We start from the raw sequence: 23,746 nt of genomic DNA, 5'->3' as shown, positions 1-23,746 counted from the left end.
CTCAGCTGATACAGGAGAATGAGGAGCTCAGTCTCACGGGCTGTTCCTGTTCTGATCCTGTTTCTGGAGCAGACATTATTTGGGTCTGGATGGGGGAAGCCAGGCTCATTGATCGTGGATTCAATGATCTTAAAGGTCTTTTCCAGCCTAGCTGATTTTCTTTTCCTTCCCAAGAACCACTCAGCCACAGACTCAGAGCTTGTTCTGTATGGGAGCATTTCCTTTCTCTCTTTGAGAGCTCCCGTACACAAAGATTAACTCCCTTTAGCAAAGGAGAAATTGGATCTGAGCTGTGACAGCTCATAAAGCTCCCTGCCTTAGATGACTGGTTCTTCTGACGAGGCTTCCTCGTAAGGAAGAATGAGTTTCTGACTCAGATTGCACTGTCTGCCTCTCCCGCAGTGAGCATTCTAGCTGGGGACCAGCTGCGAGCCGAGCTTCGAGCTGGCTCCGCACCCCCAAAGATTAAACTAAAAGACTAAATGTAATGGCAGTCATACGGGTTCAGCGTTCCTCTTTATTTTGATGATGTGTGAGCACTTCACAGGCAGCACCGTGCCCAGTGCGGAGGATGGGGAGAGCCCTGGTCCCTCTGGTTTTTCCCTTTGCAGCTTGAGGTTTTCTGGAGCATGATGCTGCTTTGATGGCTCAGGAAGGGACTGAAGCAGGGAGGGAGGGCACCAGCCAGGAATCATTTCTCTGAAAGGACATAAGGAGCCAAAAGTGAAGCTCCTCACACATGTGATAGTGCCCTCCTATTATCCCTGCTCTACCTATTGCAAATGAATGCGTCCATCAGAGCAAACACTGCAAGCAGGAGCACGCTTGTGGTCATTGTGATGATGGATGTCCTGCCTGTGGAGAAGGCAGATACAGGGAATGCTGCTCTGATCCCACTGGCATCATCCCGCTGCCTCTGTTCGCAGCTTAAATGGCCCTTAATTCATTTAGTCCCATATATTCCTCTTCATCCAGGGGCTGGAGATCCTTAAATACATCACTGTGAGAGAGGACAAGGAGGAGCCACACGAGGCTGCCCTGCAGTGAGCAGTTTGGGTGCAAATTTGCACCTCGAATCCTGTGTTCAGCTCTGGGCCCCTCACTGCAGGAGAGACATTGAGGTGCTGGAGCGGGGCCAGAGAAGGGCAGCAGAGCTGGTGCAGGGCCTGGAGCACAAGTGTGATGGGGAAGGGCTGAGGGACCTGGGGGGTTCAGGCTGGAGAAGAGAAGGCTCAGGGGGGACCTGATGGCTGCCTACAAGTGCCTGAGAGGAGGATGGAGCCAGGAGGGGCTGGGCTCTGCTCCCAAGGAACAAGGGATGGGACAAGAGGAAACGGCCTCAAGCTGCCCCAGGGCAGGTTTAGATGGAGCTGAGGAACAATTCCTGCGCCAGAGGGTGCTCAGGCATTGGAACAGGCTGCCCAGGGCAGGGCTGCAGTCACCGTCCCTGCAAGTGTTCACACAGCGTGGAGACGAGGCCTCAGTGCCATGGGTTAGGGGTGGCTTTGGAAGTGCTGGGAATGGTTGGACCGGATGGGATTAAAGGGCTTTCCCAACCTGGTTCATTCTAGGATTGTATGAAACACACTTTTTTAAAGTTAAACCCAAACCCAACAGCTGCAGCACTGTTCATGGTGAGCACTGTGCTGGGATGGCACAGCAGCCATGGAGACAGCACACAGCCCACCTTTGGGCACGGCTGTGACCCATGGGAGCAGCGATGGTTTCTCGGTGCCATGTATCTGGGAGGTGTTTCTTCCAGCCTAATTCCAGCTGGGATACCACATTTCCAGGAACAAGCATCTCCAGGCTGGAGTTTTGAAAGCTTTTATTTAGGTTTTAAGTTACACAGATCCTAAAATCACGGTTCTGATCCTTAAAACCGGGGCTGCAGTTGAAATCTGGCATTCCAGCTTTTGTTACAACCTTTCCCCCCCATCCCTCCTCCTTCTCCGTTTTTAATCTGAGCACAAATTGCTGTCAGCACATCAAGTCCGTGTGCCAGCCGCACTCGGTACACTCTGTTCTCAGCTCTTCAAAAACAAAATCGCTGCAGGCACCGAGAGAACAATAAGTCAGAGCTGCAACCAGAGTGATGTTCCTCCGGAGCCTTCCCCCCTGTAATCCAAGAGCGACTGCAACCAGCTGACCTGCTCCTGGAAACCCAAGCGGAGATTCCCACCCCCCCGCTTCATCCAGTGTATTTTGTGTGCAATTAAAGTAGAGCAAAACAGTTCTTGAAGGGAAGGATCGCAGCATCCTCCTGTGCATCCTGTTTTAAAGAGGAACCTCGCCGTCACTGCCACGTCCCGCTGGGGACAGGGAAAAGGGGAGAGCTGTAGTGCTGCTGCTTTGGGGCTTGGGGATTATGGATCCATGCTCTCTGGGAACATGCATGGTGCTGTGGGTTACCTGTATTTTAGGCTGAAATTTCCACTTTCTTATGCCTAAGACAACAGCTGCAGCTTGGTTTTGGGTAGTGCAAAAGTCAAGGTCAGTCCTGGAGGAGCTCTGGGTGAGCCTGTGCATGGTCACTGCGTGCCAGTGATGGGTGCAGGATGTGTCCCAGTGTGGCTTTGGTGGCAGGAGCAGGGTGGTGAGGCAGAGCTTGGTGTCCTGTCCCTGGGGTGGGGAGAGCATCCTTGGGTGGTTATGGCAGCGTAGCTGGACCTGCCCTGGGGTTGGAGCTCTGCTGCACACTCAGTCTGGGAGTCTCATCCTGGTGACTTCCCATAGGTTCTGGGACAGGGAAGTGTCTGTGGGGCAGAGCTGGGTGGGTTTACTTCATCCCAGGCTGCAGCTCTCCCATATGGAGCCTGGACCCTCTTGGCTGTGTCTGGCGCAGCGTCTGCTTTGGCTTGTCCTTGCACTTGCCTCCTGCTGCCCTGACACCAGGGTGAGGGGCTCAGTGCACATCCTCGGGTCACATCCTGCTCCCTCTGCTGCAAGGAAAGGTAAAGCTCATGTCCTTCCGTGCTGCGGAGCCGTTCTAACCACGTCAATGCCCACTGCGGATTTTTCTCCTAACAAGTGTGTTTTGCGTTGGCTTTTTTCCCCTAACGGTACATCAGTTCCTCAGGAAACTGCTTTTACTTTACGTTTGCCTGCACGTGTTGTGCCTTGTACCTTGCAAGCAGAGTGCAGAGAACATAAAACTGTCCCCAAAGCTGGGAACGGCTTCAGGATGGAATAAATAAAGCAGAATCTTGCTGTGGAAAGGCAGCCAGCTGTACCAGGTGGTGAATGTGCCAGGTACCTGGTGTCCGCTCTGCCTGCGCTTCTGCCAGCGGCTGGGGCTGTTCCTGGTTGAAGATTAAGGGCGGGGGGGGAAGAAGAGGCAAGTTTATCTTGTACTTTGAGTTCTCGGAGGCAGGAGAACACAGCCGTGCTCTCGAGGTGGAAGGCAAGGCGCTATAGCACTGTATAGGAGGTCTGTAATCGCCATGATAAACTGCGTGGCTGCGTGCCAGGAGCAATATCCAGTTCCAGTAAGACTTGACTCGTGCAGTTGAGAACAAGGGGAACATATTAGTCATGATGTTTGTCTGTTGTCTGGTCCTTGGGTAGATGAGATGGGCCTGCCTTGCTCTTCAGCAGTGTTTCCAAGCCCTCCCCATCCCTTTCTCCTCACCAGGGGCTCTTTGGCTACCCCCAGCCCTGTGGCTTCCCCACTTCCAGAGCTGGAGGTTTTGCCGGATTTCGGGAGATCTGCTTTGTATGCCGCTTTACAAGATGTTTTCTTTAGAGCCCACCTTGCCTTGGTTGGGTGGCTCCAGGTGCAATCCTGCCCTGTCCCCTTTTCCCCTCGTAGTTCATCTGGAGGGATTCTGTGGTGGCACCAGGTTCGACTGCAAAGATGTGAAGTTCATTGTGGGTGAAGGGGAGGACCACGACATCCCCATCGGCATTGACAAAGCCCTGGAGAAGATGCAGAGGGGAGAGCACTGCATCCTCTACCTCGCGCCACGGTAAGGAGCACCCCTGCGGGGACATCATCTAGTTCTAAGCTTCCAGCATCCAAAGTTGGTTTAGCAGTCATGGAAAACAGCAATCCTGAAAATAGGACCCTCCAGGAAAGCCTTGGGTTAGTGCTGGTGGGGATGGCAGAGGGACCAGTGGCACGTAGGTAGGAATCTGGAGATGCTTCGGAAAATCAGGTAAAAGTTTTATCCAAGTCCTGTGGCTGAAAGGAAAATGTCTCCCTGGAAATCGCATGGGATTTGTCTTCACTGGATGGAAACCTGTATAGAAAGATGGATTTGATTCAGATTGGAATCATAGTGGAAATGGTGATTCCCACTATATAATGAATTGAGTATTGTCAGGTATCTTTGTGGAGAGTAACATAGAATCATAGAATCCCAGACTGGTTTGGGTTGAAAGGGACCTTAAAGCTCCTCCAGCTCCAACCCCTGCCACGGGCAGGGACCCCTTCCATAGAGCAGCTTGCTCCAAGCCCCTGTGTCCAACCTGGCCTTGAACACTGCCAGGGATGGGGCAGCCACAGCTTCTCTGGGCACCCTGTGCCAGCGCCTCAGCACCCTCACAGGGAAGAGCTTCTGCCTCAGAGCTCATCTCAGTCTCCCCTCGGGCAGGTTAAAGCCATTCCCCTTGGCCTGTCCCTACATCCCTTGTCCCAAGCCCCTCTCCTGGTTTCCTGCAGCCCCTTTAGGCACTGGAGCTGCTCTGAAGTCTCCCAGGAGCCGCCTTTTCTCCAGGCTGACCCAGCCCATGGCTGAACATCACCTTGGCCACGAAACACTAGAAAGCTGCAGATGTGGAGTTGGGGGTGAGATGGGAATTGGCAGCCTGGGTCTGAGTTCATGGCCAAACGCTGACGAAGGGAAGATTCCCCCTTCTCTGACAGCTCCTTCTGCCCGGTCAGGTACGGCTTCGGCGAGGCAGGGAAGCCGAAGTACGGCATCCAGGCGAACACGGAGCTGGTCTACGAGGTCACACTGAAAAGCTTTGAGAAGGTGAGGGCAGGAGCCAAGGTTCCCTTCGCAGTGCCCACCCTTTGCCCCTGGCATGCCTGCAGCCCAGCCCCTGCTGCAGGGGGGACGTCACCAGGGATCTCTTGGGCTGGGCTTCAAGCCTGGGTCTCGTTTGTTCCTCACCTTGTTCCTTTTGTACCTTCTTAAGTTTTGTTTTCTCCTTTTTCTCCCCCCCCGCCCCGGGCTGCACAGATACAAGTCAGTGTGTCCAGCCACTGTGCTCGCTGGGATACTGGGGACAGGATGCAAGAGATGCCCATGGGATGGGCAAGTGACGCTGTCCTGCATCCCTGGCTGGGTCCCCTCCTCAGGCATCACTCTGGTCGGAGCAGGAGTGAGACCCACCACATCTCTCAGGGCTTTTCCTCCTGTAGGGTTCAGGTGGATAGATCACCTTGGCGCAGTGAGAAATCCCAAACCTGGTGGGGGTTCCACTCTTGTAAAAGGCTTCAGGTCTTCACCCCTGTACATGCTCTGGGTGTATCCTCATACCCATTGCTGCTGGATCTACCCTTGGTAATAATGCCCTGAGGAGTCCTGCTCATTGCAAGCAATCCTGGAAAGCTGTGTGGTCCTGCCGGATGCGGTGGGCTGCCACTGGGATTGCTCCAAGTATTTCTTTGCAGGCCAAGGAGTCGTGGGAGATGGACACAAAAGAGAAGCTGGAGCAGGCTGCCATCGTCAAGGAGAAAGGCACGATGTACTTCAAGGTTTGTAAGGTTGATGATTGTGGAGCAAGGGAGCTAGACATAAATTCGGGTTGACCATCAGATAGATGACTTAGTAGATACTAGATCAAGATTTAGATCATCCAGTTCCAACCCCTGCCATGGGCAAGGACACCTTCTGCTAGAGCAGCTTGCTCCAAGCCCCTGTGTCCAGCCTGGCCTTGAACACTGCCAGGGATGGGGCAGCCACAGCTTCTCTGGGCACCCTGTGCCAGCGCCTCAGCACCCTCACAGGGAAGAGCTTCTGCCTAAGAGCTCATCTCAGTCTCCCCTCTTTTAAGGTTGTACCCATTATGCTTTGTCCTATCACTGTAGTCCCTCATGAAGAGTCTGTCTCCAGGATCTTTGTAGTCTCTTCTCCCAAGGAACAAGGGATGGGACAAGAGGAAACGGCCTCAAGCTGCCCCAGGGCAGGTTTAGATGGAGCTGAGGAACAATTCCTGCCCCAGAGGGTGCTCAGGCATTGGAACAGGCTGCCCAGGGCAGGGCTGCAGGCACCGTCCCTGCAAGTGTTCACACAGCGTGGAGACGAGGCCTCAGTGCCATGGGTTAGGGGTGGCCTTGGCAGTGCTGGGAATGGTTGGACTGGATGGGATTAAAGGGCTTTTCCAACCTGGTTGATTCTATGATTCACAGGGGCTGCACAGCAGCAGCTTGAGCCAAGCCCTGGTGGATTTGTAGGTACTTGGCATCATCCTCCATTTATTTAGTGGACACCCCACGTTAAACTTGTAACCTGTTTGCAGGATGTTTCGGGAGCAGACTGAGCGTTGTCAGCACAGGTTCCTCTAGCCTCTTCTTCTTTGCTCCACCCCAGGAAGGCAAATACCTGCAGGCAGTGATTCAGTATGGGAAGATCGTGTCCTGGCTGGAAATGGAATATGGCTTGTCTGAGAAAGAGTCGAAAGCCTCCGACTCCTTCCTCCTGGCTGCCTTCCTCAACCTGGCCATGTGCTACCTGAAGCTGCGAGAGTACACCAAAGCTGTGGAGTGCTGTGATAAGGTAGAGGTGCACAAGACAGTTGGAGCATTCTCTCCTGCTGAATGTTTTCGTTGGGAGTTTGGGGGGTTTTGAGTTTCATTTCGTACGAGAAGCAATTTCCAAATGGCAGTGTGATGGTGCCACCATCTCTTCTGCGCCTCAGAGTCTCTGTGGATGCTGTGTGCTTGGAGCAAAAGTGCCTTCTGGGGTTCAGAATCCACCTGGCCACGGGATTAGGACAATCCAGATCCATAGAACTCGATGCTGCATGGGCTGGCAGCCTTCAGAGACTGTTTGGGTCTGCCTGGGCTGGATATGGGCATTTGGTGCTGATCTGGGTAGAGCAGGGACAGTCTGCTAGAGCTGCAGCTGATCACTGGGGGATGGGATGGGGCTTTGCCAGGCCCCTAAAGAGCAGCAACCTCATCCTTGTCAGGAAACTATTAATTCTTTCATAAAAGGCTTAGATGTGAGCATCTCCTCTTGCACCCGGGATTAAGGCTAGTTGCCTTAATCTGAAAGGTAAGTCATCTCCAAGATGCGTTTGTGGCTTTTAGTAAAGGAAAATAACGTTCTTGCTAAAGCAGGGACACAAAAGCACATTCAGTCCATTGATTCCCCACCTCTGAGCTCCCTGTGCTCTTCTGGGCTCACGTTCAGCATTTACACCTGATTTCTTGCCTGTGGGTTTGTCTCCCATCGACTCAGCTACTCTCAGGGGGATTTTAAGCCTGGAGAAATAAGTAAACCATGTTATCAACCTGCCAGCTGCTGATGGAGACGAGTCAGTTCTTCAGCAAGATGCAAGTGCTCTGGAGACTTGAAGCCACCTTGTCCTAATTTCTGCACATTTAATGAGGGTATGACCCTAAGGGGGTCAGTTGTGGGAGCCCCAGTTTGCTAACGGGGACCTGTGTGTTTGCAGGCACTAGGACTGGACCAGGACAACGAGAAGGGTTTGTACCGAAGGGGCGAAGCCAGGTTATTGATGAATGAGTTTGAGCTGGCAAAATGTGACTTTCAGAAAGTGCTGGAAGTGAATCCACAGAACAAAGCAGCAAAATCCCAGATCTCTGTGTGCCAGAAGAAAACAAAGGAACACAACGAGCGGGACCGGAGGATCTACGCCAACATGTTCACAAAGTTTGCAGAGAGGGATGCAAAGGTGCGTGTTGCCATCTAGCAGGATGCTCAGCTGGTTTGTCATGGAAAGAGACGAGTTAAAACCAATTGAATTATAGATCAGGTTGAGGATGGAGGGATAGAGCCTGCTGCAGTGGGAAGAAGTGGTTTATTTCTGGGTCTCTCTTAGCCAAAGGCTGCCATCAGATGCTCAGTCATCAATGGAAGTATTTGTGCTGTGAGCTCCCGAGAGCTGATAACAGGGTGAGCATTTGGACTCGATTTTGCTGTTCCCAGCCAGTGAGTGTTGATGACCTCTTGGTCACTGGTAAAATGAAATGTCATTCTGTCTCTGGCACGGCCAAGGGTATTTTGAGACATGATAGGATGGATTTCCTGCAGCTGGTAAGGCAATAGCCTGCTCCTGTGCTCGAATGGAGAGATCACCATCTTGTAACAGGCTCTCATCCAGCATTCCTCTGAACAAAACCTGGTGTACTGTAACAAGAGAGGACATGGCTTTGCAAGCCATCTGTGTGGGTCATTTATGGTTTAATCTCTTCTGAACTGGTGCCTGGCCGTGGAATAAGTGACTAGGAAGCAGTGTGCTGGGATAACCAGCTCAGGTCCGGGAGAGTGATGGCTGGAGCAGGCGTGGGGCTGTGCTGTGCCTTAGTGCTCCTCTCCTGCCCCCACAGCCAGTGTATGGGCTGTTACGTACAGCTCAGGCTCTTATATCCCCACTCTGATGTTGCTGCCTTAATTACTTGTCCTGCTGCCCTGTTCCTCTCTCCAGGCTTGCTCCATGTCAGTGCCTTGCTCCCATCATAGAACCAGACTCGTTCATGTTGGAAGGGATCTTAAAGCTCCTCCAGCTCCAACCCCTGCCACAGGCAGGGACACCTTCCATAGAGCAGCTTGCTCCAAGCCCCTGTGTCCAACCTGCCCTTGAACACTGCCAGGGATGGGGCAGCCACAGCTTCTCTGGGCACCCTGTGCCAGCGCCTCAGCACCCTCACAGGGAAGAGCTTCTGCCTAAGAGCTCATCTCAGTCTCTCCTCGGGCAGGGTAAAGCCATTCCCCTTGGCCTGTCCCTACATCCCTTGTCCCAAGCCCCTCTCCAGATTTCCTGCAGCCCCTTCAGGCACTGGAGCTGCTCTCAGGTCTCCCCTTCAGGAGCCTTCTCTTCTCCAGGCTGAACCAGCCCAGGTCTCTCAGCCTGATCAAGGTGGGTTGCACCATTTCCAGGGGATCCCATCCCTTCCCCAAAGGCTTGCTGAGCTGATGGGCTGTAACCTTGTCCAGCTGCTGAGCCAAGAAAACAGGAGCCCCCAGTGTGAACTGCAGTTGTGTACAGGCAGGGGGGATCTCACATGGGGAGGAATTCCTAGGATGGGAATGTTTTTGTGGTGGCCTTGGCAGTGCTGGTGTAAAGGTTGGACTTGATGATCTTAAAGGTCTTTTCCAACCTGGTTGATTCTGTGATTTGCCTGCTCTACCAGGCTTGCCTGCACCCATCCGCAGCATCACTGTAACTGCCTGCTCTTTCTCCTGTTCCCAACTATGTGCTGTATTTGCCGTCCTGCAGGAAGCAGCTAGCAAAACCCGGGTTGAAAAAGTAGCAGAGAGAGCAGCTTGTGAAAAGGGATCAAAACCTGATGCTGAAGATGCTAAAGGACATGTATGATGGAGGAGGAGGGGAAGGGAGAGCCTCCTGCCCATAGAAGAAGATTGCTGTCAGACCTCAGGACTCGCCAGTGTTTTCTTGTAAAGCTTGTTACAGTTTGTGTGATCGTGGAAGCAAAAAGGCACCTTGCAAAGGAAAATCCAAACCCTGTCCCACCGCCCTGGGCCGAGCGGGAGTGGCGGGATGCTGTGGGACCACCACACGTGGAACAAACAGTGTGGAAACGGAGAGAAGGACAAAAATCATCATCATCATCATAATAATAAAAATTGAAACTCTTGCCTCTTGGGAGGTTTCCATAGACAGCTCGTCCCAGCTCCTTTGGCTTCGTGTCGGCTGTCCTGGGTCCTCCTGGGATTGGGATGTGGGAGATGCTCCTTGTACACTGCAGTGCGGCCTCCGGTTGCTGGTGCCGGTGAGGGGAGTGCTGCTGGCATAGGCACGGGTGGCACCCAGCTCCCCACAGCACCCGGTGGTTTGACACCTGTGGGTACTCACTGGGGTGGGCACAGAAATGGGTCTTCTCTCCTGGTCATTTCTTGTGTGGCCAAAAGGGTTGCAGTGTGAAGCTGGGGATGAGGGTGAGGATCTGCATCACCTTCATTGCAGCCACTTGGTGATAGGATGTGGCTTGCCTTTAACCAGGGTTTTGGTGAGCACTTTATCCTTTGAAGAAGCCAGTTTCTGTGTCATTGGAGAGTAAAACCTGTCCAGCTGCACTGCTCGCAGGCAACCAATCTGTGGCTTGCAGCGCATCCCTCAGCACCCATCTTTAAGTGATTTTATTGCTTATTTGGGCTCCATACATGGGGAAGAAAAGAGCAGGGCTTGAGACGTTGTTGGATCTGGGCTGGACCATGTGTTCACAGCTCACTGCTGTGGTGAGGGGGGCCTGGGGCACATTGTGTCTTTGCACCGGTGCTGCTGCCACCTTGGCTGTGGTCGCCCTGCATCCTAAAGGGACACTGTCAGAACAGCTTTAGTTTTCCTGTCTGTTCTTTGTAAAGCCCTTTTTGGAGCTTAAAAATAAACAACTGAAGAAAAGAAAAGAATAAAGAAGTGTTTTCTCTGGATCCTGCTCAGCAAACGGGCTTGCTGGGGGGAGGATGTGGAGATGCCCCGGCTCCAGCAAGGGATTTGTTAAGGAATTTACTGGTGCCCCTTTTTACCAGCACCATCCTGGGGGGAGGGTGGGGGGGGAGGGTTGTCCTGAAGCTTTTGGTTTTTTGCCAGTGCTTACCTTTGGGAAGGGGCTCCGGCGTGGATGGAGGAGGTTTGTGTACCCTTGGTGAGGGTGCAGAGGGAGCAGAGAGCCATGCAGGTCCCTCTGCACCCTCTGCCTGTCCCTGTTACACCCCCTCTGCCACAGTCTTGGGGTATAACCCAGATTGTGTTAGAATTTCTCTTCTTTAGTCCCACCAGGTGATAGCTGAAGCACCATTTCTCAAGCCTGCCCATTTTCTTACCTGCAGCTGTGCTGCTGCTCATCCAGGTCTCGGGTTTTACAGCATCCCCCGGGTGTTTCGGAGCCATCAAAGCATCTCTGGGTGCTGACCAGGGGCTCTGCGAAGAATTGGCTTCTTTTTGTTGCAGGCAAAGGAAAAAAGTCATCTGAGGGCAGCCCAAGCCACATTTTCCATGGGAAACAGCACAAACCCCACAACTTGCTTTCAATTTCTGGGTTCCCTTCCCTTCACACACACACACACACACCCCCCCAAGCAAATTTATTGCTTATTCCGGCTCGGAGCTTTTACCCCCGTGGAAAAGAAACCGACCGCGGGCAGGTGACGCGGTGCGGTCTGGGGCTGAAAGCGGAGCGGGGAGCACTTTGCACCCGAGGCGCCGAAGCCGTCGGGGCGCGGGTGGGTCCCGGTGCGCGGTGCTCCAATGCCCTCTAGCGGCACCGGGAGGAAGTGGGGCGGCGGGGGGGGGGTCTGGGGTGGGCCGGGCAAGGCTGAGGGGTTGGGGGGCACCCCCAGGACACTTGGCTTGTCCAGCTTTGCATGGAGAGCATCCAGGTGGCCTTTGGACGGGAATGCAGTGGCGTTAGCGGGGTGAGGCAGGAGCAGTGACCTGAAGGGACCTGGGGATGGGGGATCCGAGTTGGAGCAGAGCTGTGGTCCATAGGGAAGCCCTTGGCATTGCCTGGAGTTGGGATGCTGCCTTCCCCCATGCACAACTCCCACGAAACAGCCCAAATCCTGCTTTTCTATCACAAAATAAAAGACATGCCCCATCTGTGGCAGTGTTCAAGGCCAGGTTGGACACAGGGGCTTGGAGCAAGCTGCTCTAGTGGAAGGGGTCCCTGCCCTTGGCAGGGGCTTGGAGCTGGAGGAGCTTTAAGGTTCTTTCCAGCACAAAACATTCTGTGATTCCATGCTTTTTGGGTGGAAAAAAGCACATTAAGTGAGGTTAACCTCTGCATTCCTCTGCTCATACCAGGCTGGAGAGAGTGGCTCCACCATACCAGGGAACCCACCCAGTGTGCGGAGGAGCTGTGCACCCCCAAAAGGCACCTGGGGTTCAATTGACGCCCTGTGCCCAATGTGCTCCCTTGGGGCTCCCTTTTCCTGGGATTACTGCCCTGCCAGCTGCTCTCCTGGCCGGCAGCCCCTGAAATCCTATTACTGAGTTTCAGGAGAAATAAAAAGTTAATCATCTCCTTCGCCTGCTCTTCCTGCCACGGGGTTCACAGAGGTGGATGAGCTGATGCGGTGAGGCCGCTTGGACCATTGTGGCTGAGCCCATGGACCCAGCACCAGGCTGGTAGGGACCGCAGAGGTCAGCAGCTGGTGCTGGGAGGAGGGAAGGTTGGGGCAGGAGAAGGGAGCAGCCAGCTCGACACTGGACCAGGAACCATGCCACTGCAGACAGAGATCCTGCGCGAGGTCTGGGCTGCAGAGAGGTGAGTGCCAGTGGGCAGGATGCGACCTGTGGGCTGGGAAGTGTGCTGGGCTTCCCCATCGGTGCCTTTTTGTCCTATTTCCAGTTAAAATGCAATTTAATGAGCTGCTTTATCCGGGTTGGTTTTTTGCTCTGGGGTTGGTGTGGTAATGCTTGTTGGCCTACAGAGAGACAGTGTTTGTTGGTGGGGGTGTCTTATATTAACATCATTGCTGTCACCCTCGGCCAAGGTCTATCCTGGGCTCCAGGAAGGATGCTGTTGTCTGAGCTTCACCCAGTGGAGACAGGGCGAGTTGCTCCTGCAGCCAAATGAAGGCTGACTTTCCTCTCCCCAGAAATGGGGTGTTGCTTGGCCAGATGGTCTCGGAGATCATGGGGTCTCTGAAACCCCTGACCCCTTTTCTCTGTGCCCCACAGCCCCAGTGAAGAGCCGGGGAGCCCCCAGCACAAGCCCAAGCAGGTGAGAAAAAGCCCTTCCTCCCCCACCCCCAGCACCACCATCCTTGGCTGCAGGCCCAAGGTCTGGAGACATCGGAGACCCCCAAACCCCAGGGCCCCACAATGAGACTGACTTGGGGCTGGACAGGATGCTCCCTCGGGATGCTGCACCCCAGGGGAGCTTTTGGGAAGTAAAGAAAATCCCACAACCCCCCCCCCGCTCCTTTGTGCATCCTTCCAAACCCCCTTCCCACCGGTTTCACACAGCCCTCGAGGTGAGCACTCAGCGCTCATTAAGGCTTTAATTAAGCCCCTCAGTTAAGCCCTTGGCTGTGACTCACTTTCCCCTGGCCATGACCCCAAGGGCCAGACCCTCCTCAAGGGGCTTCAGCCCAGCCCTCGGATGCTGCCCGGCCTCTGAGGGGTCTCAGCAGCGATTTCATTCACATCTGGTTTAATTAGCAGCCCCTCCTCAAAGGGCTTCCTTAAGGCCTAAAGGGGTTGTTATCCTCCACCCCCCCCTCCAGCTGCTTAAGGGATTAAAGGATGCGAAGGAGTTTTTAGCTGTGAGCTGATGACATGGAAGAAACCAGCCAGTTCCCAGTTCCATTATGGGACCCCCAGCTTTCATCCCCCAAAATCTGCAGTGCTGGGATCCATCTAAAGCCCCTTCTTGCCAAACACCTTCACCCATCATGCTGGAGCATCCGGCAGGGACAGATGGCTGCATCACTGCAAGGGGCAAGGTGCATGGTTGGGTGGTGGGTGCACTGGTACAGCTGGATTTGATTAAATCACTTTCTGAGGGTCTCAAGCTGGCACCCATTCCTCAGATATCTCCTCTCTGGAGCCAAGCGCTGCCCTACATGCTCCGTGTTTGGTAAATGAAAGTTATTTATAGCCCTGCCTAACCAGGATTAGGTGTGTTGCGCCTAATCCTCCTGCTTCCCCTCTCCTGTTGACCTCCATCTGTAACAGCCCCACCGCTCCTTGCCTTTGTTGGGAGCCTTTTATGGGACCAAGAGGAGATGGGGATGTGGAGTCAGGCTGTTGCTGTCCTCATGTCCCCTGTCCCAGCTCAGGTCCCCTGGGATGCCCATAGGTGCTTGGGATGGCTCTAGGCCAAGGTCCCTGTGGCACAGTGTAGCTTGTCCCTCTTTGCTGGTGTGGTCCATGGTGCTGGGGCAGTGCCAGCATCATGTCCCTTGTTCCCGGGGCTGACATGCGGCTGGCTGGCTGCTAACAGCCCTTTTTGTTTTCCTCCCTCTGCCTTCTCGGTGGGGCTGCCCCATGGTAAGTCTCTCGTTTTAAGGTGTGAGTGTGTCCCTGCTCCCATGTGCGAAAAGCCTGGCTGTATTTCGGAAAGGGAGCTGGTGCTGCATGATCGGGGTTTGCCTTGCCAAGGAAAAAGGGGTTTAAGGCAGGCACTGTCTCTGCAGCACCACCCACAGGGGCAGAAGCTGAAGAAGAAGCGGCAGGAGCCTGCTCCAGAGCCCGAGGCAAAGCCCCGGCGGCTTCGGGTGAAGAAGCCAGGCGAGGGGGGGGCTACGGAGGAGCCCCGAGCCCTGGCACAGGGTAAACGCGGACTCCCCAGCTCCCATGGAAATGGGGGGACACCAGCGTGTCCCCCCATCCTGCACCCGCAAACAGGGGCATCTCTATCACAGGCATCTCTTGAAATACACAGGGGTGAAGAAGCTGAGGAAGAAGAAGGAGGAGAAGGGGGAGGAGGAGAACAACAAGGACCCTAAATTCACCAAGGAGCCTCGGAGGAAAAAGGAGAGCCCAGCCCCCCGCTCACGTGTGGTCAAAGGCCCCAAGAAGCAGCAAGGTGGGGGGTAGCACCCACCCCTCTGCAAGCACCCGCTCATGGCATCCTATATCCCCATCTACCATGTCCCACTGGTGCCATCGATGGCAGGGATGCCATGTCCCACTGGTGCCACCAGTGCAGGGACTCTGCATGCGTCTGAGGGCCTTTTGGACCAAACCCCAGCTGTGGATCTAGGAAGAAGGGGGATGTGGCAGGGGAGCTGTGTGCATAGTGCTGGCTGGGGAGCCAGGACTGGGTTGGGACACGCTTCCGGGGCATCTTTCCGGGACAAAAAGCTGGGGCTCGCTCCCCCCGCCCTGCAGCCAGGAGGTGGCAGTGTGCCTTCGCCTGCTGTGTCCGGCACCGGACACGTCCCATGTGCCACTGGCCACCAGCCGCGGCTGGCCTGGTACCCACGGCCCCAGCACCATGGCCATGGTGGGATGGGTGCCGCGGGAGGTTCCCTGCTCGCAAACCGTGATGGCCCGATGCAGGAGGCCATCGCATTGCTGATGCCCTGGTGTCACCTCTGGGCAGAGCCAGCTGAGGACTCGGAGGATGAGGAGGAGGAAGAGGAGGTGGAGAGTAAAGATCCACCAAAAAAGCTCAAGAAGAAACTACCTAAAGAGTCCCCCTCGGGTGAGAGCCGGGAGAAAAAGCTGAAGCCAAAGGGTAAGTACTCAGGGGACAGGGATGGCTTGAACTCGGTTTCGTTGCCACTTGAATCTGTCCTTAGTGGGATGAGAGGTCCATAGCATTCCATCACCATTGCTCATGTAGCTGTGGGGCAATTGCCCCCTCTCCAAATCTCCCCTGAGCTCAAACCTTCCTGCCACTTCCCTGTGCCCATCACTGCCTGTACCTGTCCCCCTGTCTGGCCACTCATCAGCTCCTCCATCGCACCAGCTGACAAGGGTGACCCTGACAGCAAAGCCAAATCTGCTAAAAGCACCAAGAAGGAGCCGATGTCCATGTTCCAGGTGAATGGGGAGAAGAAGGAGAAGAAAAACAAGAAGAAAGGTACAGGGAGAGCAGGGATAAGGGGTAGCAACCAGCGCTGCTGCCCCATAGCATCACCCTGAGCTGATAGTACCCAGTGCTGCATGACAATGTCTTCCATATCCCCTCCAGCCGCCACCAGCAGTGATGAAGAGGATGATTCCGACTCCAGCACCAAACCCATCAGGTCGGGAAAGAAGAAAAACCCAGCATCCCTCTTCCAGACCGGCGGGGACCCCCCTAAGGAGAAGAAAGCCAAAAAGAAAGGTGGGAGCCCAGCACTGGTGATGTGGTGGAGGGCGGTGGGTGCTGCAGGAGTGTGGGTGAGCCTGGCCATGGAGAGGGGGTTATGATCAATGGCTGTGGGTCTATGCCGAGTTCAGGTTTGGGGTTCAGCAGAATCAGGCTCTTCCCTCCATGCCCTGCCTGCAGCTCCTCCCAGAGCAGCTGAGAGTGAGGACGAGACCCTGGAGATCCCACAGAAAAACTCCAACAAGAAGGGGAAAGGGAAGAAATCAAAGAAGGTACAAAGAAAACCCTTAGAGCCGTGGGAGGTGGCAGCTCTTCCCCCCCAGGGTGGGTTGGGGAGCTGGAGCATCATCTCTGAAGCTGCAGCACTACAGTCCAGGGGAGGTGGGGAGCAATGAGCTGGGGAAGGAGCAGGGCACAGGCTTGGCTGTGGGGCCACCATCCCCTCTTGTGCTGCAGCCCAAGGAGGAGAGAGCCCCATCGCCTGTTATTGAGGTGGACAACCTGGAGGAGTTTGTGCTGCGGCCGGCAGCACAGGGGGTGACCATCAAGTGCCGGGTGACACGGGACAAGAAGGGGATGGACCGGGGGCTTTACCCCACCTATTACCTTCACTTGGATAATGACAAGAAGGTGAGTTGGGGCTGGGATGTGGGGCTACCCCTGGGACTCTGCATCCATGCAGGAGCACCCTCAGGCTTTTGGGGAAATGCTCACCTGCATCCCAGAGGCACCTCTCCAGTCCAGAGGAGGACACGAGGATGCTCAGGGGCTGGAGCACCTCCGATACAAAGACAGGCTGAGAACATTGGGGCTGTTCAGCCTGGAGAAGAGAAGCTGCATGGAGACCTCAGAGCAGCTTCCAGTGTCTGAAGGGGGCTACAAGGATGCTGGAGAGGGACTCTTCATCAGGGACTGTAGTGATAGGACAAGGGGTGATGGGTTCAGACTGAAACAGGGGAAGTTCAGGTTGGATCTAAGGCAGAAGCTCTTCCCTGTGAGGGTGCTGAGGCGCTGGCACAGGGTGCCCAGAGAAGCTGTGGCTGCCCTATCCCTGGCAGTGTTCAAGGCCAGGTTGGACACAGGGGCTTGGAGCAAGCTGCTCTAGTGGAAGGGGTCCCTGCCTGTGGCAGGGGTTGGGGCTGGAGGAGCTTTAAGATCCTTTCCAAACCCAAACCAGTCTGGGGTTCTATCCCACTGTGGTGGTGGGTCCCCGGTGGGGCTGTTCCCTTCCCCTGCAATTCCTCCTGGGAAATGCCTATTTCACAGGGTACCCGGGATGATGAGCAAACGTTGGCTGGAGAGCCATGCTGGTGCCAGGCTGGGCTCAGACCCTCCTGGCCCAGCCTGTATTGTGGGGATCATCTCCAGTCCATGACTTCCCCAAGCTTGTGACAGTGACCTGTTGGGCTAAGCCTTGTGCAGAGGGCACGGCAAGCTGGGGGCAGTGGTGGTGATGGCCGTGATAATGCCCAGTTCCCACAAAGTTCCCCTGTCCTGGCAGGTATTCCTCCTTGCCGGGAGGAAGCGGAAGAAAAGCAAAACTTCCAACTACCTCATCTCCATCGATCCCACCGACCTGTCACGGGGAGGAGAGAACTTCATTGGGAAGCTCAGGTAGGGTTGGCGAAGGCACCCCATTGCTACATGGGTTGCTGGCTGTCCCAGGCGATGGCTGGGTCAAGCAGGAGGCTAAATGCAGTGTTCCCTGTTGCTGGGTCCAACCTGAAGAGTGTCGGGGGGCCGGGAGGGGAAAACCAGCTTGTCTGGTTCCTCCAGGCAGACAGGTTATGGCTGGAAACAGCGCCCGGCAAGTCCCAGCGTGCTGCACCGCTGGCAGCCGCACAGCAATTGCAGGGGAGCCCCCGAGGTGGCAGCACCCTCTAACACCCCGATTCAGGGGTGCCCCGAACCCAAGCAAACAGCTAAAGGATGGGAAGGATGGCGCTGGCCATGGGTGTTGCAGCTGGAGCAAAGCTGGGCTGGGGGCATAGAGGGGACTTGGTGGCACCGGCTGTGGCCATCTCCTGTCCTCGCTGCAGATCCAACCTGATGGGTACGAAGTTCACAGTGTTCGACAACGGCGCGAACCCCGACAGGGCCAACGCTGACTGGTCCAACGTGCGGCAGGAACTCTCAGCTGTGGTCTATGTAAGGAGCCCCTGGGACGTCCTGGGCAGGGGCAAGGGGGTCCCTGACCTGCACCCCTTCACTGGGCTGCTGCCAGGGGGTGGCAGGGATGTGGGATGGGGCTGGATCCATTCCTGAGCCCTCCTACAGCTGCCCACAAGAGGCTGCAGCCTGCAGTGGTTGCTGGTTTTAGGGATGGGGTTTCCTTTGCAGGAGACCAATGTTTTGGGGTTCAAAGGCCCCCGGAAGATGACGGTCATCATCCCTGGGATGAACTCTGACAACGAGAGGGTGCCCATCCGGCCCCGAAATGTAAGTTGGGGAGAAACTGCTTGGGGCCTGGATGTGCTGGGGATCACCTTGGATTTTGCCCATTTTAGGGTATGGAAAAGATTTCAGGTGTCCCTGAGATTCAAAGCACCTCCCTGGGAGGTGGGAAATGTGGTAGCTGTATTGTTTTCTCCATGCTGGATCCCAGCTCCCAGCTGGATACTGCTGCAGAGCATCCTCTGGGCACCCCATGGAGGGTAGCAGGGCTCTGGATACAGTCACCCCAACTCTGCTCCCCACTCTCACCCTCCCCAGGATAACGACGGTCTCCTGATGCGATGGCAGAACAAAAACATGGACAACGTGATTGAGCTGCACAACAAGGCGCCGGTGTGGAATGATGAGACACAGTCCTACGTCCTCAACTTCCACGGCCGGGTCACTCACGCCTCCGTGAAGAACTTCCAGATCGTGCACAGCAGTGACCGTAAGCTGGGATTGGAAGGGGGGTGATGGGGGAGCACCACCTTCAGCCGGCCCCAGCACCCCCTGGTTTTGCTGAGGTTTAATTTTCCCACGTGTGGCTGCTTTTGGGGTGCCGGGGTGAAGGCACGCAGGGCCTGAGGCACCGCGTGTAGGCAGAGGGAGCGAGCGTCATCTGTTGCCAGGCAGATTAGGGCAATGACAAACCCCGCGGGGTGCCGAGCACCTCCAGGACACTGACAGCCCCCCCCCCCCTTAGCCCAGGCTGCCCCAGGGCATCCCCCCCATACGCACCCCACGCTGCCCGCGGTCACCTCGGGGTGCGACGCGCCCTGGGGACAGTCCCTTGGGGTGGCAGCGGCTCTGCGCCGGCCGTCGTCACCTGTCGGGCGCAGTCAGAAGCCCTCGGGCTCGGGTGTTGGGTTACGGGACAGAAACAGCCCCTCGAGGGCCCCTGGTTATTTATACAGATTTCCTGTCACCCGCCCTCCGGTCCCACGGGGGGGTCCCTGTCCCCTGCCGGGGGGGTCCCTGCCGCTGCGGGGGGACTGAAGGGCGCTGTGGTTCGTGCAGTGGGGAAATGATGCTTTTTGGTAATACGCACTGCGGTACTGGGGGGGCAGCAGGTTCTTTGGGATGTCACCATTGGCAAGAGGAAAGGGCCTCAAGCTGCCCCAGGGCAGGTTTAGATGGAGCTGAGGAACAATTCCTGCCCCAGAGGGTGCTCAGGCATTGGAACAGGCTGCCCAGGGCAGGGCTGCAGTCACCGTCCCTGCAAGTGTTCACACAGCGTGGAGACGAGGCCTCAGTGCCATGGGTTAGGGGTGGCCTGGGCAGTGCTGGGGTCGGACTGGATGAGCTGAAAGGGCTTTTCCAGCCCGGTTGATTCCATGGCTCTATGGAAGGGTGGGATGGGTGCCCAGCCTCCCACTTTCTCTTCCACAGCTGACTACATCGTGATGCAGTTTGGGCGCGTGGCAGATGATGCTTTCACCATGGACTACAACTACCCCCTCTGCGCCGTGCAGGCCTTTGCCATAGCTCTCTCCAGCTTCGACGGGAAGCTGGCCTGTGAGTAGCACCTGCACAGGGACCACGTGCTGGTGCCCAGTGGATGCTCCGGTGTCCTTGTCCTGCTCCACTTCCTCCATTTCCACCTTCTTCATGGTGAATGCTCATGGTTACAGCTGCTCCTGTGGTGGTTGGAGGTGCACGACGCCTGCAGAGCACAGTGGGACACTTATCCAGGCAAACTGGGGCCAGATGGCAGAGTCAAGCTCAGGGTATATTTAGCAGATGAGGCTGACTGTGATCCCAATCTCATCCCTTTGAGACATTTCTTGGACTTAGATCCTGGAAACTCATCCCCCTTTTTTTATTTTTGACTGTTTTAGATTCTGGTTTGTATTTTGTAGCTTGGTCTCTCAGAGAGGGGGGGTTGGTGGTCTCTGTGTTTCCTCATCTGCCTATGAGTGTGCACAGACCCCCGGCCACTGAGCACCAAACTGCTTTATTCATGGAATCATAGAATCAATTAGGTTGGAAAAGACCTTTAAGATCAAGTCCAACCTTTTTTGCCCTGTCTTCCCCTGGTGCAAGCAGCCATGCAGTGCCCGTGATGTGTTTGCACACCCAGGGCTCTCCATGCACTGGGTCTAATCCCACTACCTGGAAACCTTTGGGAATTTGGGTCCCTAAGGAGCAGCTTGGCACCCAGAGCCCTGGCACCGCGTGGGCACGTGCCAAGGGGAGGCACCGGCAGCCACGTGAGGCAGAGCTGGCATCACCAGCACGGGGCTGGGCAGGGGCAATGCTGCCAGGAGGGACCTGGAAGGGAAAACTCTGGGTGCACCAGGAAGTGCCGGTGGGTGACTCACCAGGTGTGGTGCGGTGCTGAGTCACACTCAGCACCCAGCCAGGCTCCCCGTGTCCCCCCATCCCTCCAGACCCTCCTGGGCTGGTGGTGATCTGGAGCCCTGCGCACCCCATAGGTTCTCCCTGCTCATGGGGAGGTGCAGACGGGAGATGTCACCTCAGGACATAGACCCATGGATGTTACAGGGGTCTGGGGGGAGTCATTGGGAAGGAGAGGTGATGGAGAGGGCAGGCTGGGGGGAGCGAGGCAGCCTGTGCCCCATTTCCAGCACTAATGCACCTTTGTGGGGTGAGGATTTGGCTGCATGGACAGTCCCAAATTTGATTAATTCAGTGCTGAGAAACAATGGGACATGCCAAGGTGCCCCACGCTGTCCTTGACCCCCTAATAGTACTCTCACCAGTTCAGCTCATGCACTGACCGCAGGGTGGCCTGATACAGTTTGGGGTCCCCTTCCCTGGACACACACAGTTTTTTCCCCATTCTGTGGGTGATCTAAGCCTCCCAAGTTAACACTGTGAGAGGTAGCTGGGACAGAAAGGCTGAGGAGCAGGAGATGGATGAGGCAGATGTGGTTGTGCAAGAGGGATGCTCATCGTTGCTGCGCAGTGTCACAATGATGCTGTGGCCTGAAACTGTCTCTCACAGTGATTGCAGGACCGTGAGCTGCAGAGAGACCTCTGGAGAGCATCTGCCAGAGTGGCTTAATGGGTGGAGCCAAGGTTTTCCCACCATCTGCATGAATGTGGGCTCCGTGATTCATCTGCATACATTTGTGGTGGGGCAGATGAAGGCAGACAGCTCAGGGACAAAGGGACTGCGTGGGACATCGTTCCTTATCCTTGTGGTGAGATCAGAGACCTTCTTGTAAGCTAAAGGGAGAATCAGCGGTTTGGGACCAGCATCCCCTGGCTAGGTATGAGCACCAAATGTGGGGAAAGCAAGAGCTTTCTGTCCACAGATCCAGCTGTGATCCCAACATCTGTTTGGAATTGGGAGCAGCTTGGCTAACAGTTGAGCCTAACACTTGTCCCTGTCCTCTCTGATGGAAGCAGAAAAGCCAAAGTGGGGTAAGAAAAAGTAGTTAGGGCTCCCCAGGCTCTCACTGGAGCATGAGCTGCTGATACCCCAGCTGCTCCCTGGGGAGTTTCTCCCTCCCCTCACCCAAAAAGCTTTTGTGTTGCCTATTATTGCTTGCAAACCCCTTGGCGTTCCCAGCCTGCAGCCCAAGCAGAGTGAAACCCTCTGCCATGGGTGACCAATGCCATGCCACCCCATCCCAGAACCCCAAATCACTTATACAAACCCTCTAACCCAAACCAACTGCAGCCAAAGGAACAAATGCAAACAATTCAGTAGGGCGATGGATGCTCGGGCTCTTTGTTTGCGCTGGCTGTTAACACCAGAGGAGACAGGAATGGAAGCAGTTGAAATGTGTATCTACTTTGGCCGATGGAAAGTGTGACGGATGCGCCGGCAGACCAATGGTTGGGAATGCCGGGGGGTGCGTGGGTGTGAAAGGAATGCTTGCTGCAAGAAAAGATCAGGAAAAAAGGAAAAGAGAAAGAAGGAGCCTTATCAACAGGCTTTGAGCCCAACGTGTGCATCTTCCTTGGAGAAAGGGTTTCCTCTTGCCCCAGGGATGATGCGTTCCCTACACCAGGAAGGCTTTGTGGCTTCTGAAGCTTCATTTCAGGTGGTCGACAGCGCAAGGATAGATTTAACCCCATGAAGCGCGCACAGGCACAGGCATGGCCGATGGCCAGTGGCGACTGCTGGCAGCTCCTCAAGGGAATCTCCTGGGAAATGTGCTTTAGTTTTTGCAAAGATGGTTATAAGGCAAAGGGGAGGAAAAAAATAAAGGAGGTTCCAGCCTGATGCTGAGCCAGGACCAATGTCACTGTGATGCTGGTGGCTCTTGCAGGCGCTGGGTGCTGCATCCCCATCCCGCTCCAGTGGGTGGAAGCATGCTGGTCCAGAGCTGAGCAGGAGGATGGAAGTGGGGGGCTCTTCTTTGCTTCTCCTCTGCCCCAGACCCCATGTGCCCAGCACTGAGCACTGACTCACTCTTAGGGGGGATGTGGGGTATTTCTGCAGGGCTTCAAAAGGCCAAATGCCCCATGGATGGGCCGCCTGTGGAGGGAAGGGGCTGGATCCGTCCCAGCAGGTCCAGGAGCGAAGGCCATGTGGGATAACTTCTTACCAAGCAATGGAAGGGCTAGAGCTGTCGGGTGGGTTCCCAGAGAGGGCCGTGCCCAGCGGAGAGCACTGCCTCAGCTTTGGGGGCTCTTGCTCCATGCTTTGAAGTGGTGATACATTAATGAACTAAAGAAGTGATGGGGACGAGGTGTTTGTCTCTCCCTTGCCCTCCCTGTGTATTTATTTTGGGGACATTTTTGAGAGGCAAAGGCAGACTCCTGGGCTGTGGGTTTGCAGGATGGGCTCTCGCTTGCCACAGCAAGCGTCAGGCAGTACTGGGAAAGCCAATGTTTTCCAAGTGCTTTAGAAAGGAATCATTTTTTAATTAGTGAATCCATTCTGCAGAAGTGTTGGAGTTTTACAATGTTGTAGCTGTTCTTGGTGTCTTGCCTAGACTTGGATGTTCTGGCCATAAGAAAATATTATTTATGGCCTTGCTGCTTGCAGCTCTTTTATATTATAATTTGGGAAAGGAAGTTGCTGTTCCCACCAGTGGAAGAAAAGCAGAAACAGGGATTATGGACTTCTGAAGGAGGAAAAGAAATACAAATAAAGAGACAGGACTGAAACAAACCACCAAAGTAGGCTCGGATCATTGCAATCCAGAACCAGCTCATCCCAGTGGTGCCAGCAGTTGGGTTGGATTCTGTAGCCAAGCTGAAGCCGGAGCTGAACCAGGCCTGGCACAGCGGTGACCCCCTTGGTACTCCCCTGCATGGAGTTCCATGTGTTCCTAAACGTTTGCAGATCAGGCTTTTATTCATGGGCTAATGCACGCTTGTTTGCTCATGCCTTACTCAGCCTAAACTCCTATTGAACTCAATTAAGGCTGTCATCTCCAGGAGCAGTCAATGTCATTTTTGCCCAAG

General features: G+C 55.2%; 1 protein-coding gene across 1 annotated transcript in view; it reads left to right on the top strand.

The window, feature by feature from the left end:
- Positions 1 to 22,238, top strand: part of LOC134167254 (uncharacterized) — a 30,902-nt gene extending 8,664 nt beyond the window's left edge. Inside the window, exons 6-25 of the mRNA XM_062625709.1 lie at positions 3,812 to 3,968; positions 4,886 to 4,976; positions 5,621 to 5,704; positions 6,540 to 6,725; positions 7,630 to 7,869; positions 9,415 to 9,507; positions 12,222 to 12,421; positions 12,838 to 12,880; positions 14,298 to 14,433; positions 14,546 to 14,689; positions 15,209 to 15,343; positions 15,578 to 15,691; positions 15,803 to 15,937; positions 16,103 to 16,194; positions 16,379 to 16,552; positions 17,424 to 17,536; positions 17,962 to 18,070; positions 18,263 to 18,361; positions 18,635 to 18,806; positions 19,748 to 22,238. Coding sequence (XP_062481693.1) covers positions 3,812 to 3,968; positions 4,886 to 4,976; positions 5,621 to 5,704; positions 6,540 to 6,725; positions 7,630 to 7,869; positions 9,415 to 9,507; positions 12,222 to 12,421; positions 12,838 to 12,880; positions 14,298 to 14,433; positions 14,546 to 14,689; positions 15,209 to 15,343; positions 15,578 to 15,691; positions 15,803 to 15,937; positions 16,103 to 16,194; positions 16,379 to 16,552; positions 17,424 to 17,536; positions 17,962 to 18,070; positions 18,263 to 18,361; positions 18,635 to 18,806; positions 19,748 to 19,881 — 2,651 coding nt within the window. The 3' untranslated portion in view covers positions 19,882 to 22,238. The remainder of the gene's footprint in view (positions 1 to 3,811; positions 3,969 to 4,885; positions 4,977 to 5,620; positions 5,705 to 6,539; positions 6,726 to 7,629; positions 7,870 to 9,414; positions 9,508 to 12,221; positions 12,422 to 12,837; positions 12,881 to 14,297; positions 14,434 to 14,545; positions 14,690 to 15,208; positions 15,344 to 15,577; positions 15,692 to 15,802; positions 15,938 to 16,102; positions 16,195 to 16,378; positions 16,553 to 17,423; positions 17,537 to 17,961; positions 18,071 to 18,262; positions 18,362 to 18,634; positions 18,807 to 19,747) is intronic.
- Positions 22,239 to 23,746: the final 1,508 nt, after the last annotated feature.

This window comes from Pezoporus occidentalis, unplaced genomic scaffold (assembly GCF_034315485.1).
Source record: "Pezoporus occidentalis ecotype Australia unplaced genomic scaffold, CSIRO_AGI_Poc_V1 ctg280, whole genome shotgun sequence".
Taxonomy (NCBI): domain Eukaryota; kingdom Metazoa; phylum Chordata; class Aves; order Psittaciformes; family Psittacidae; genus Pezoporus; species Pezoporus occidentalis.
The sequence above is the reverse complement of the archived record's forward strand: the minus strand, read 5'-3'. Positions and strand labels throughout refer to the sequence as shown.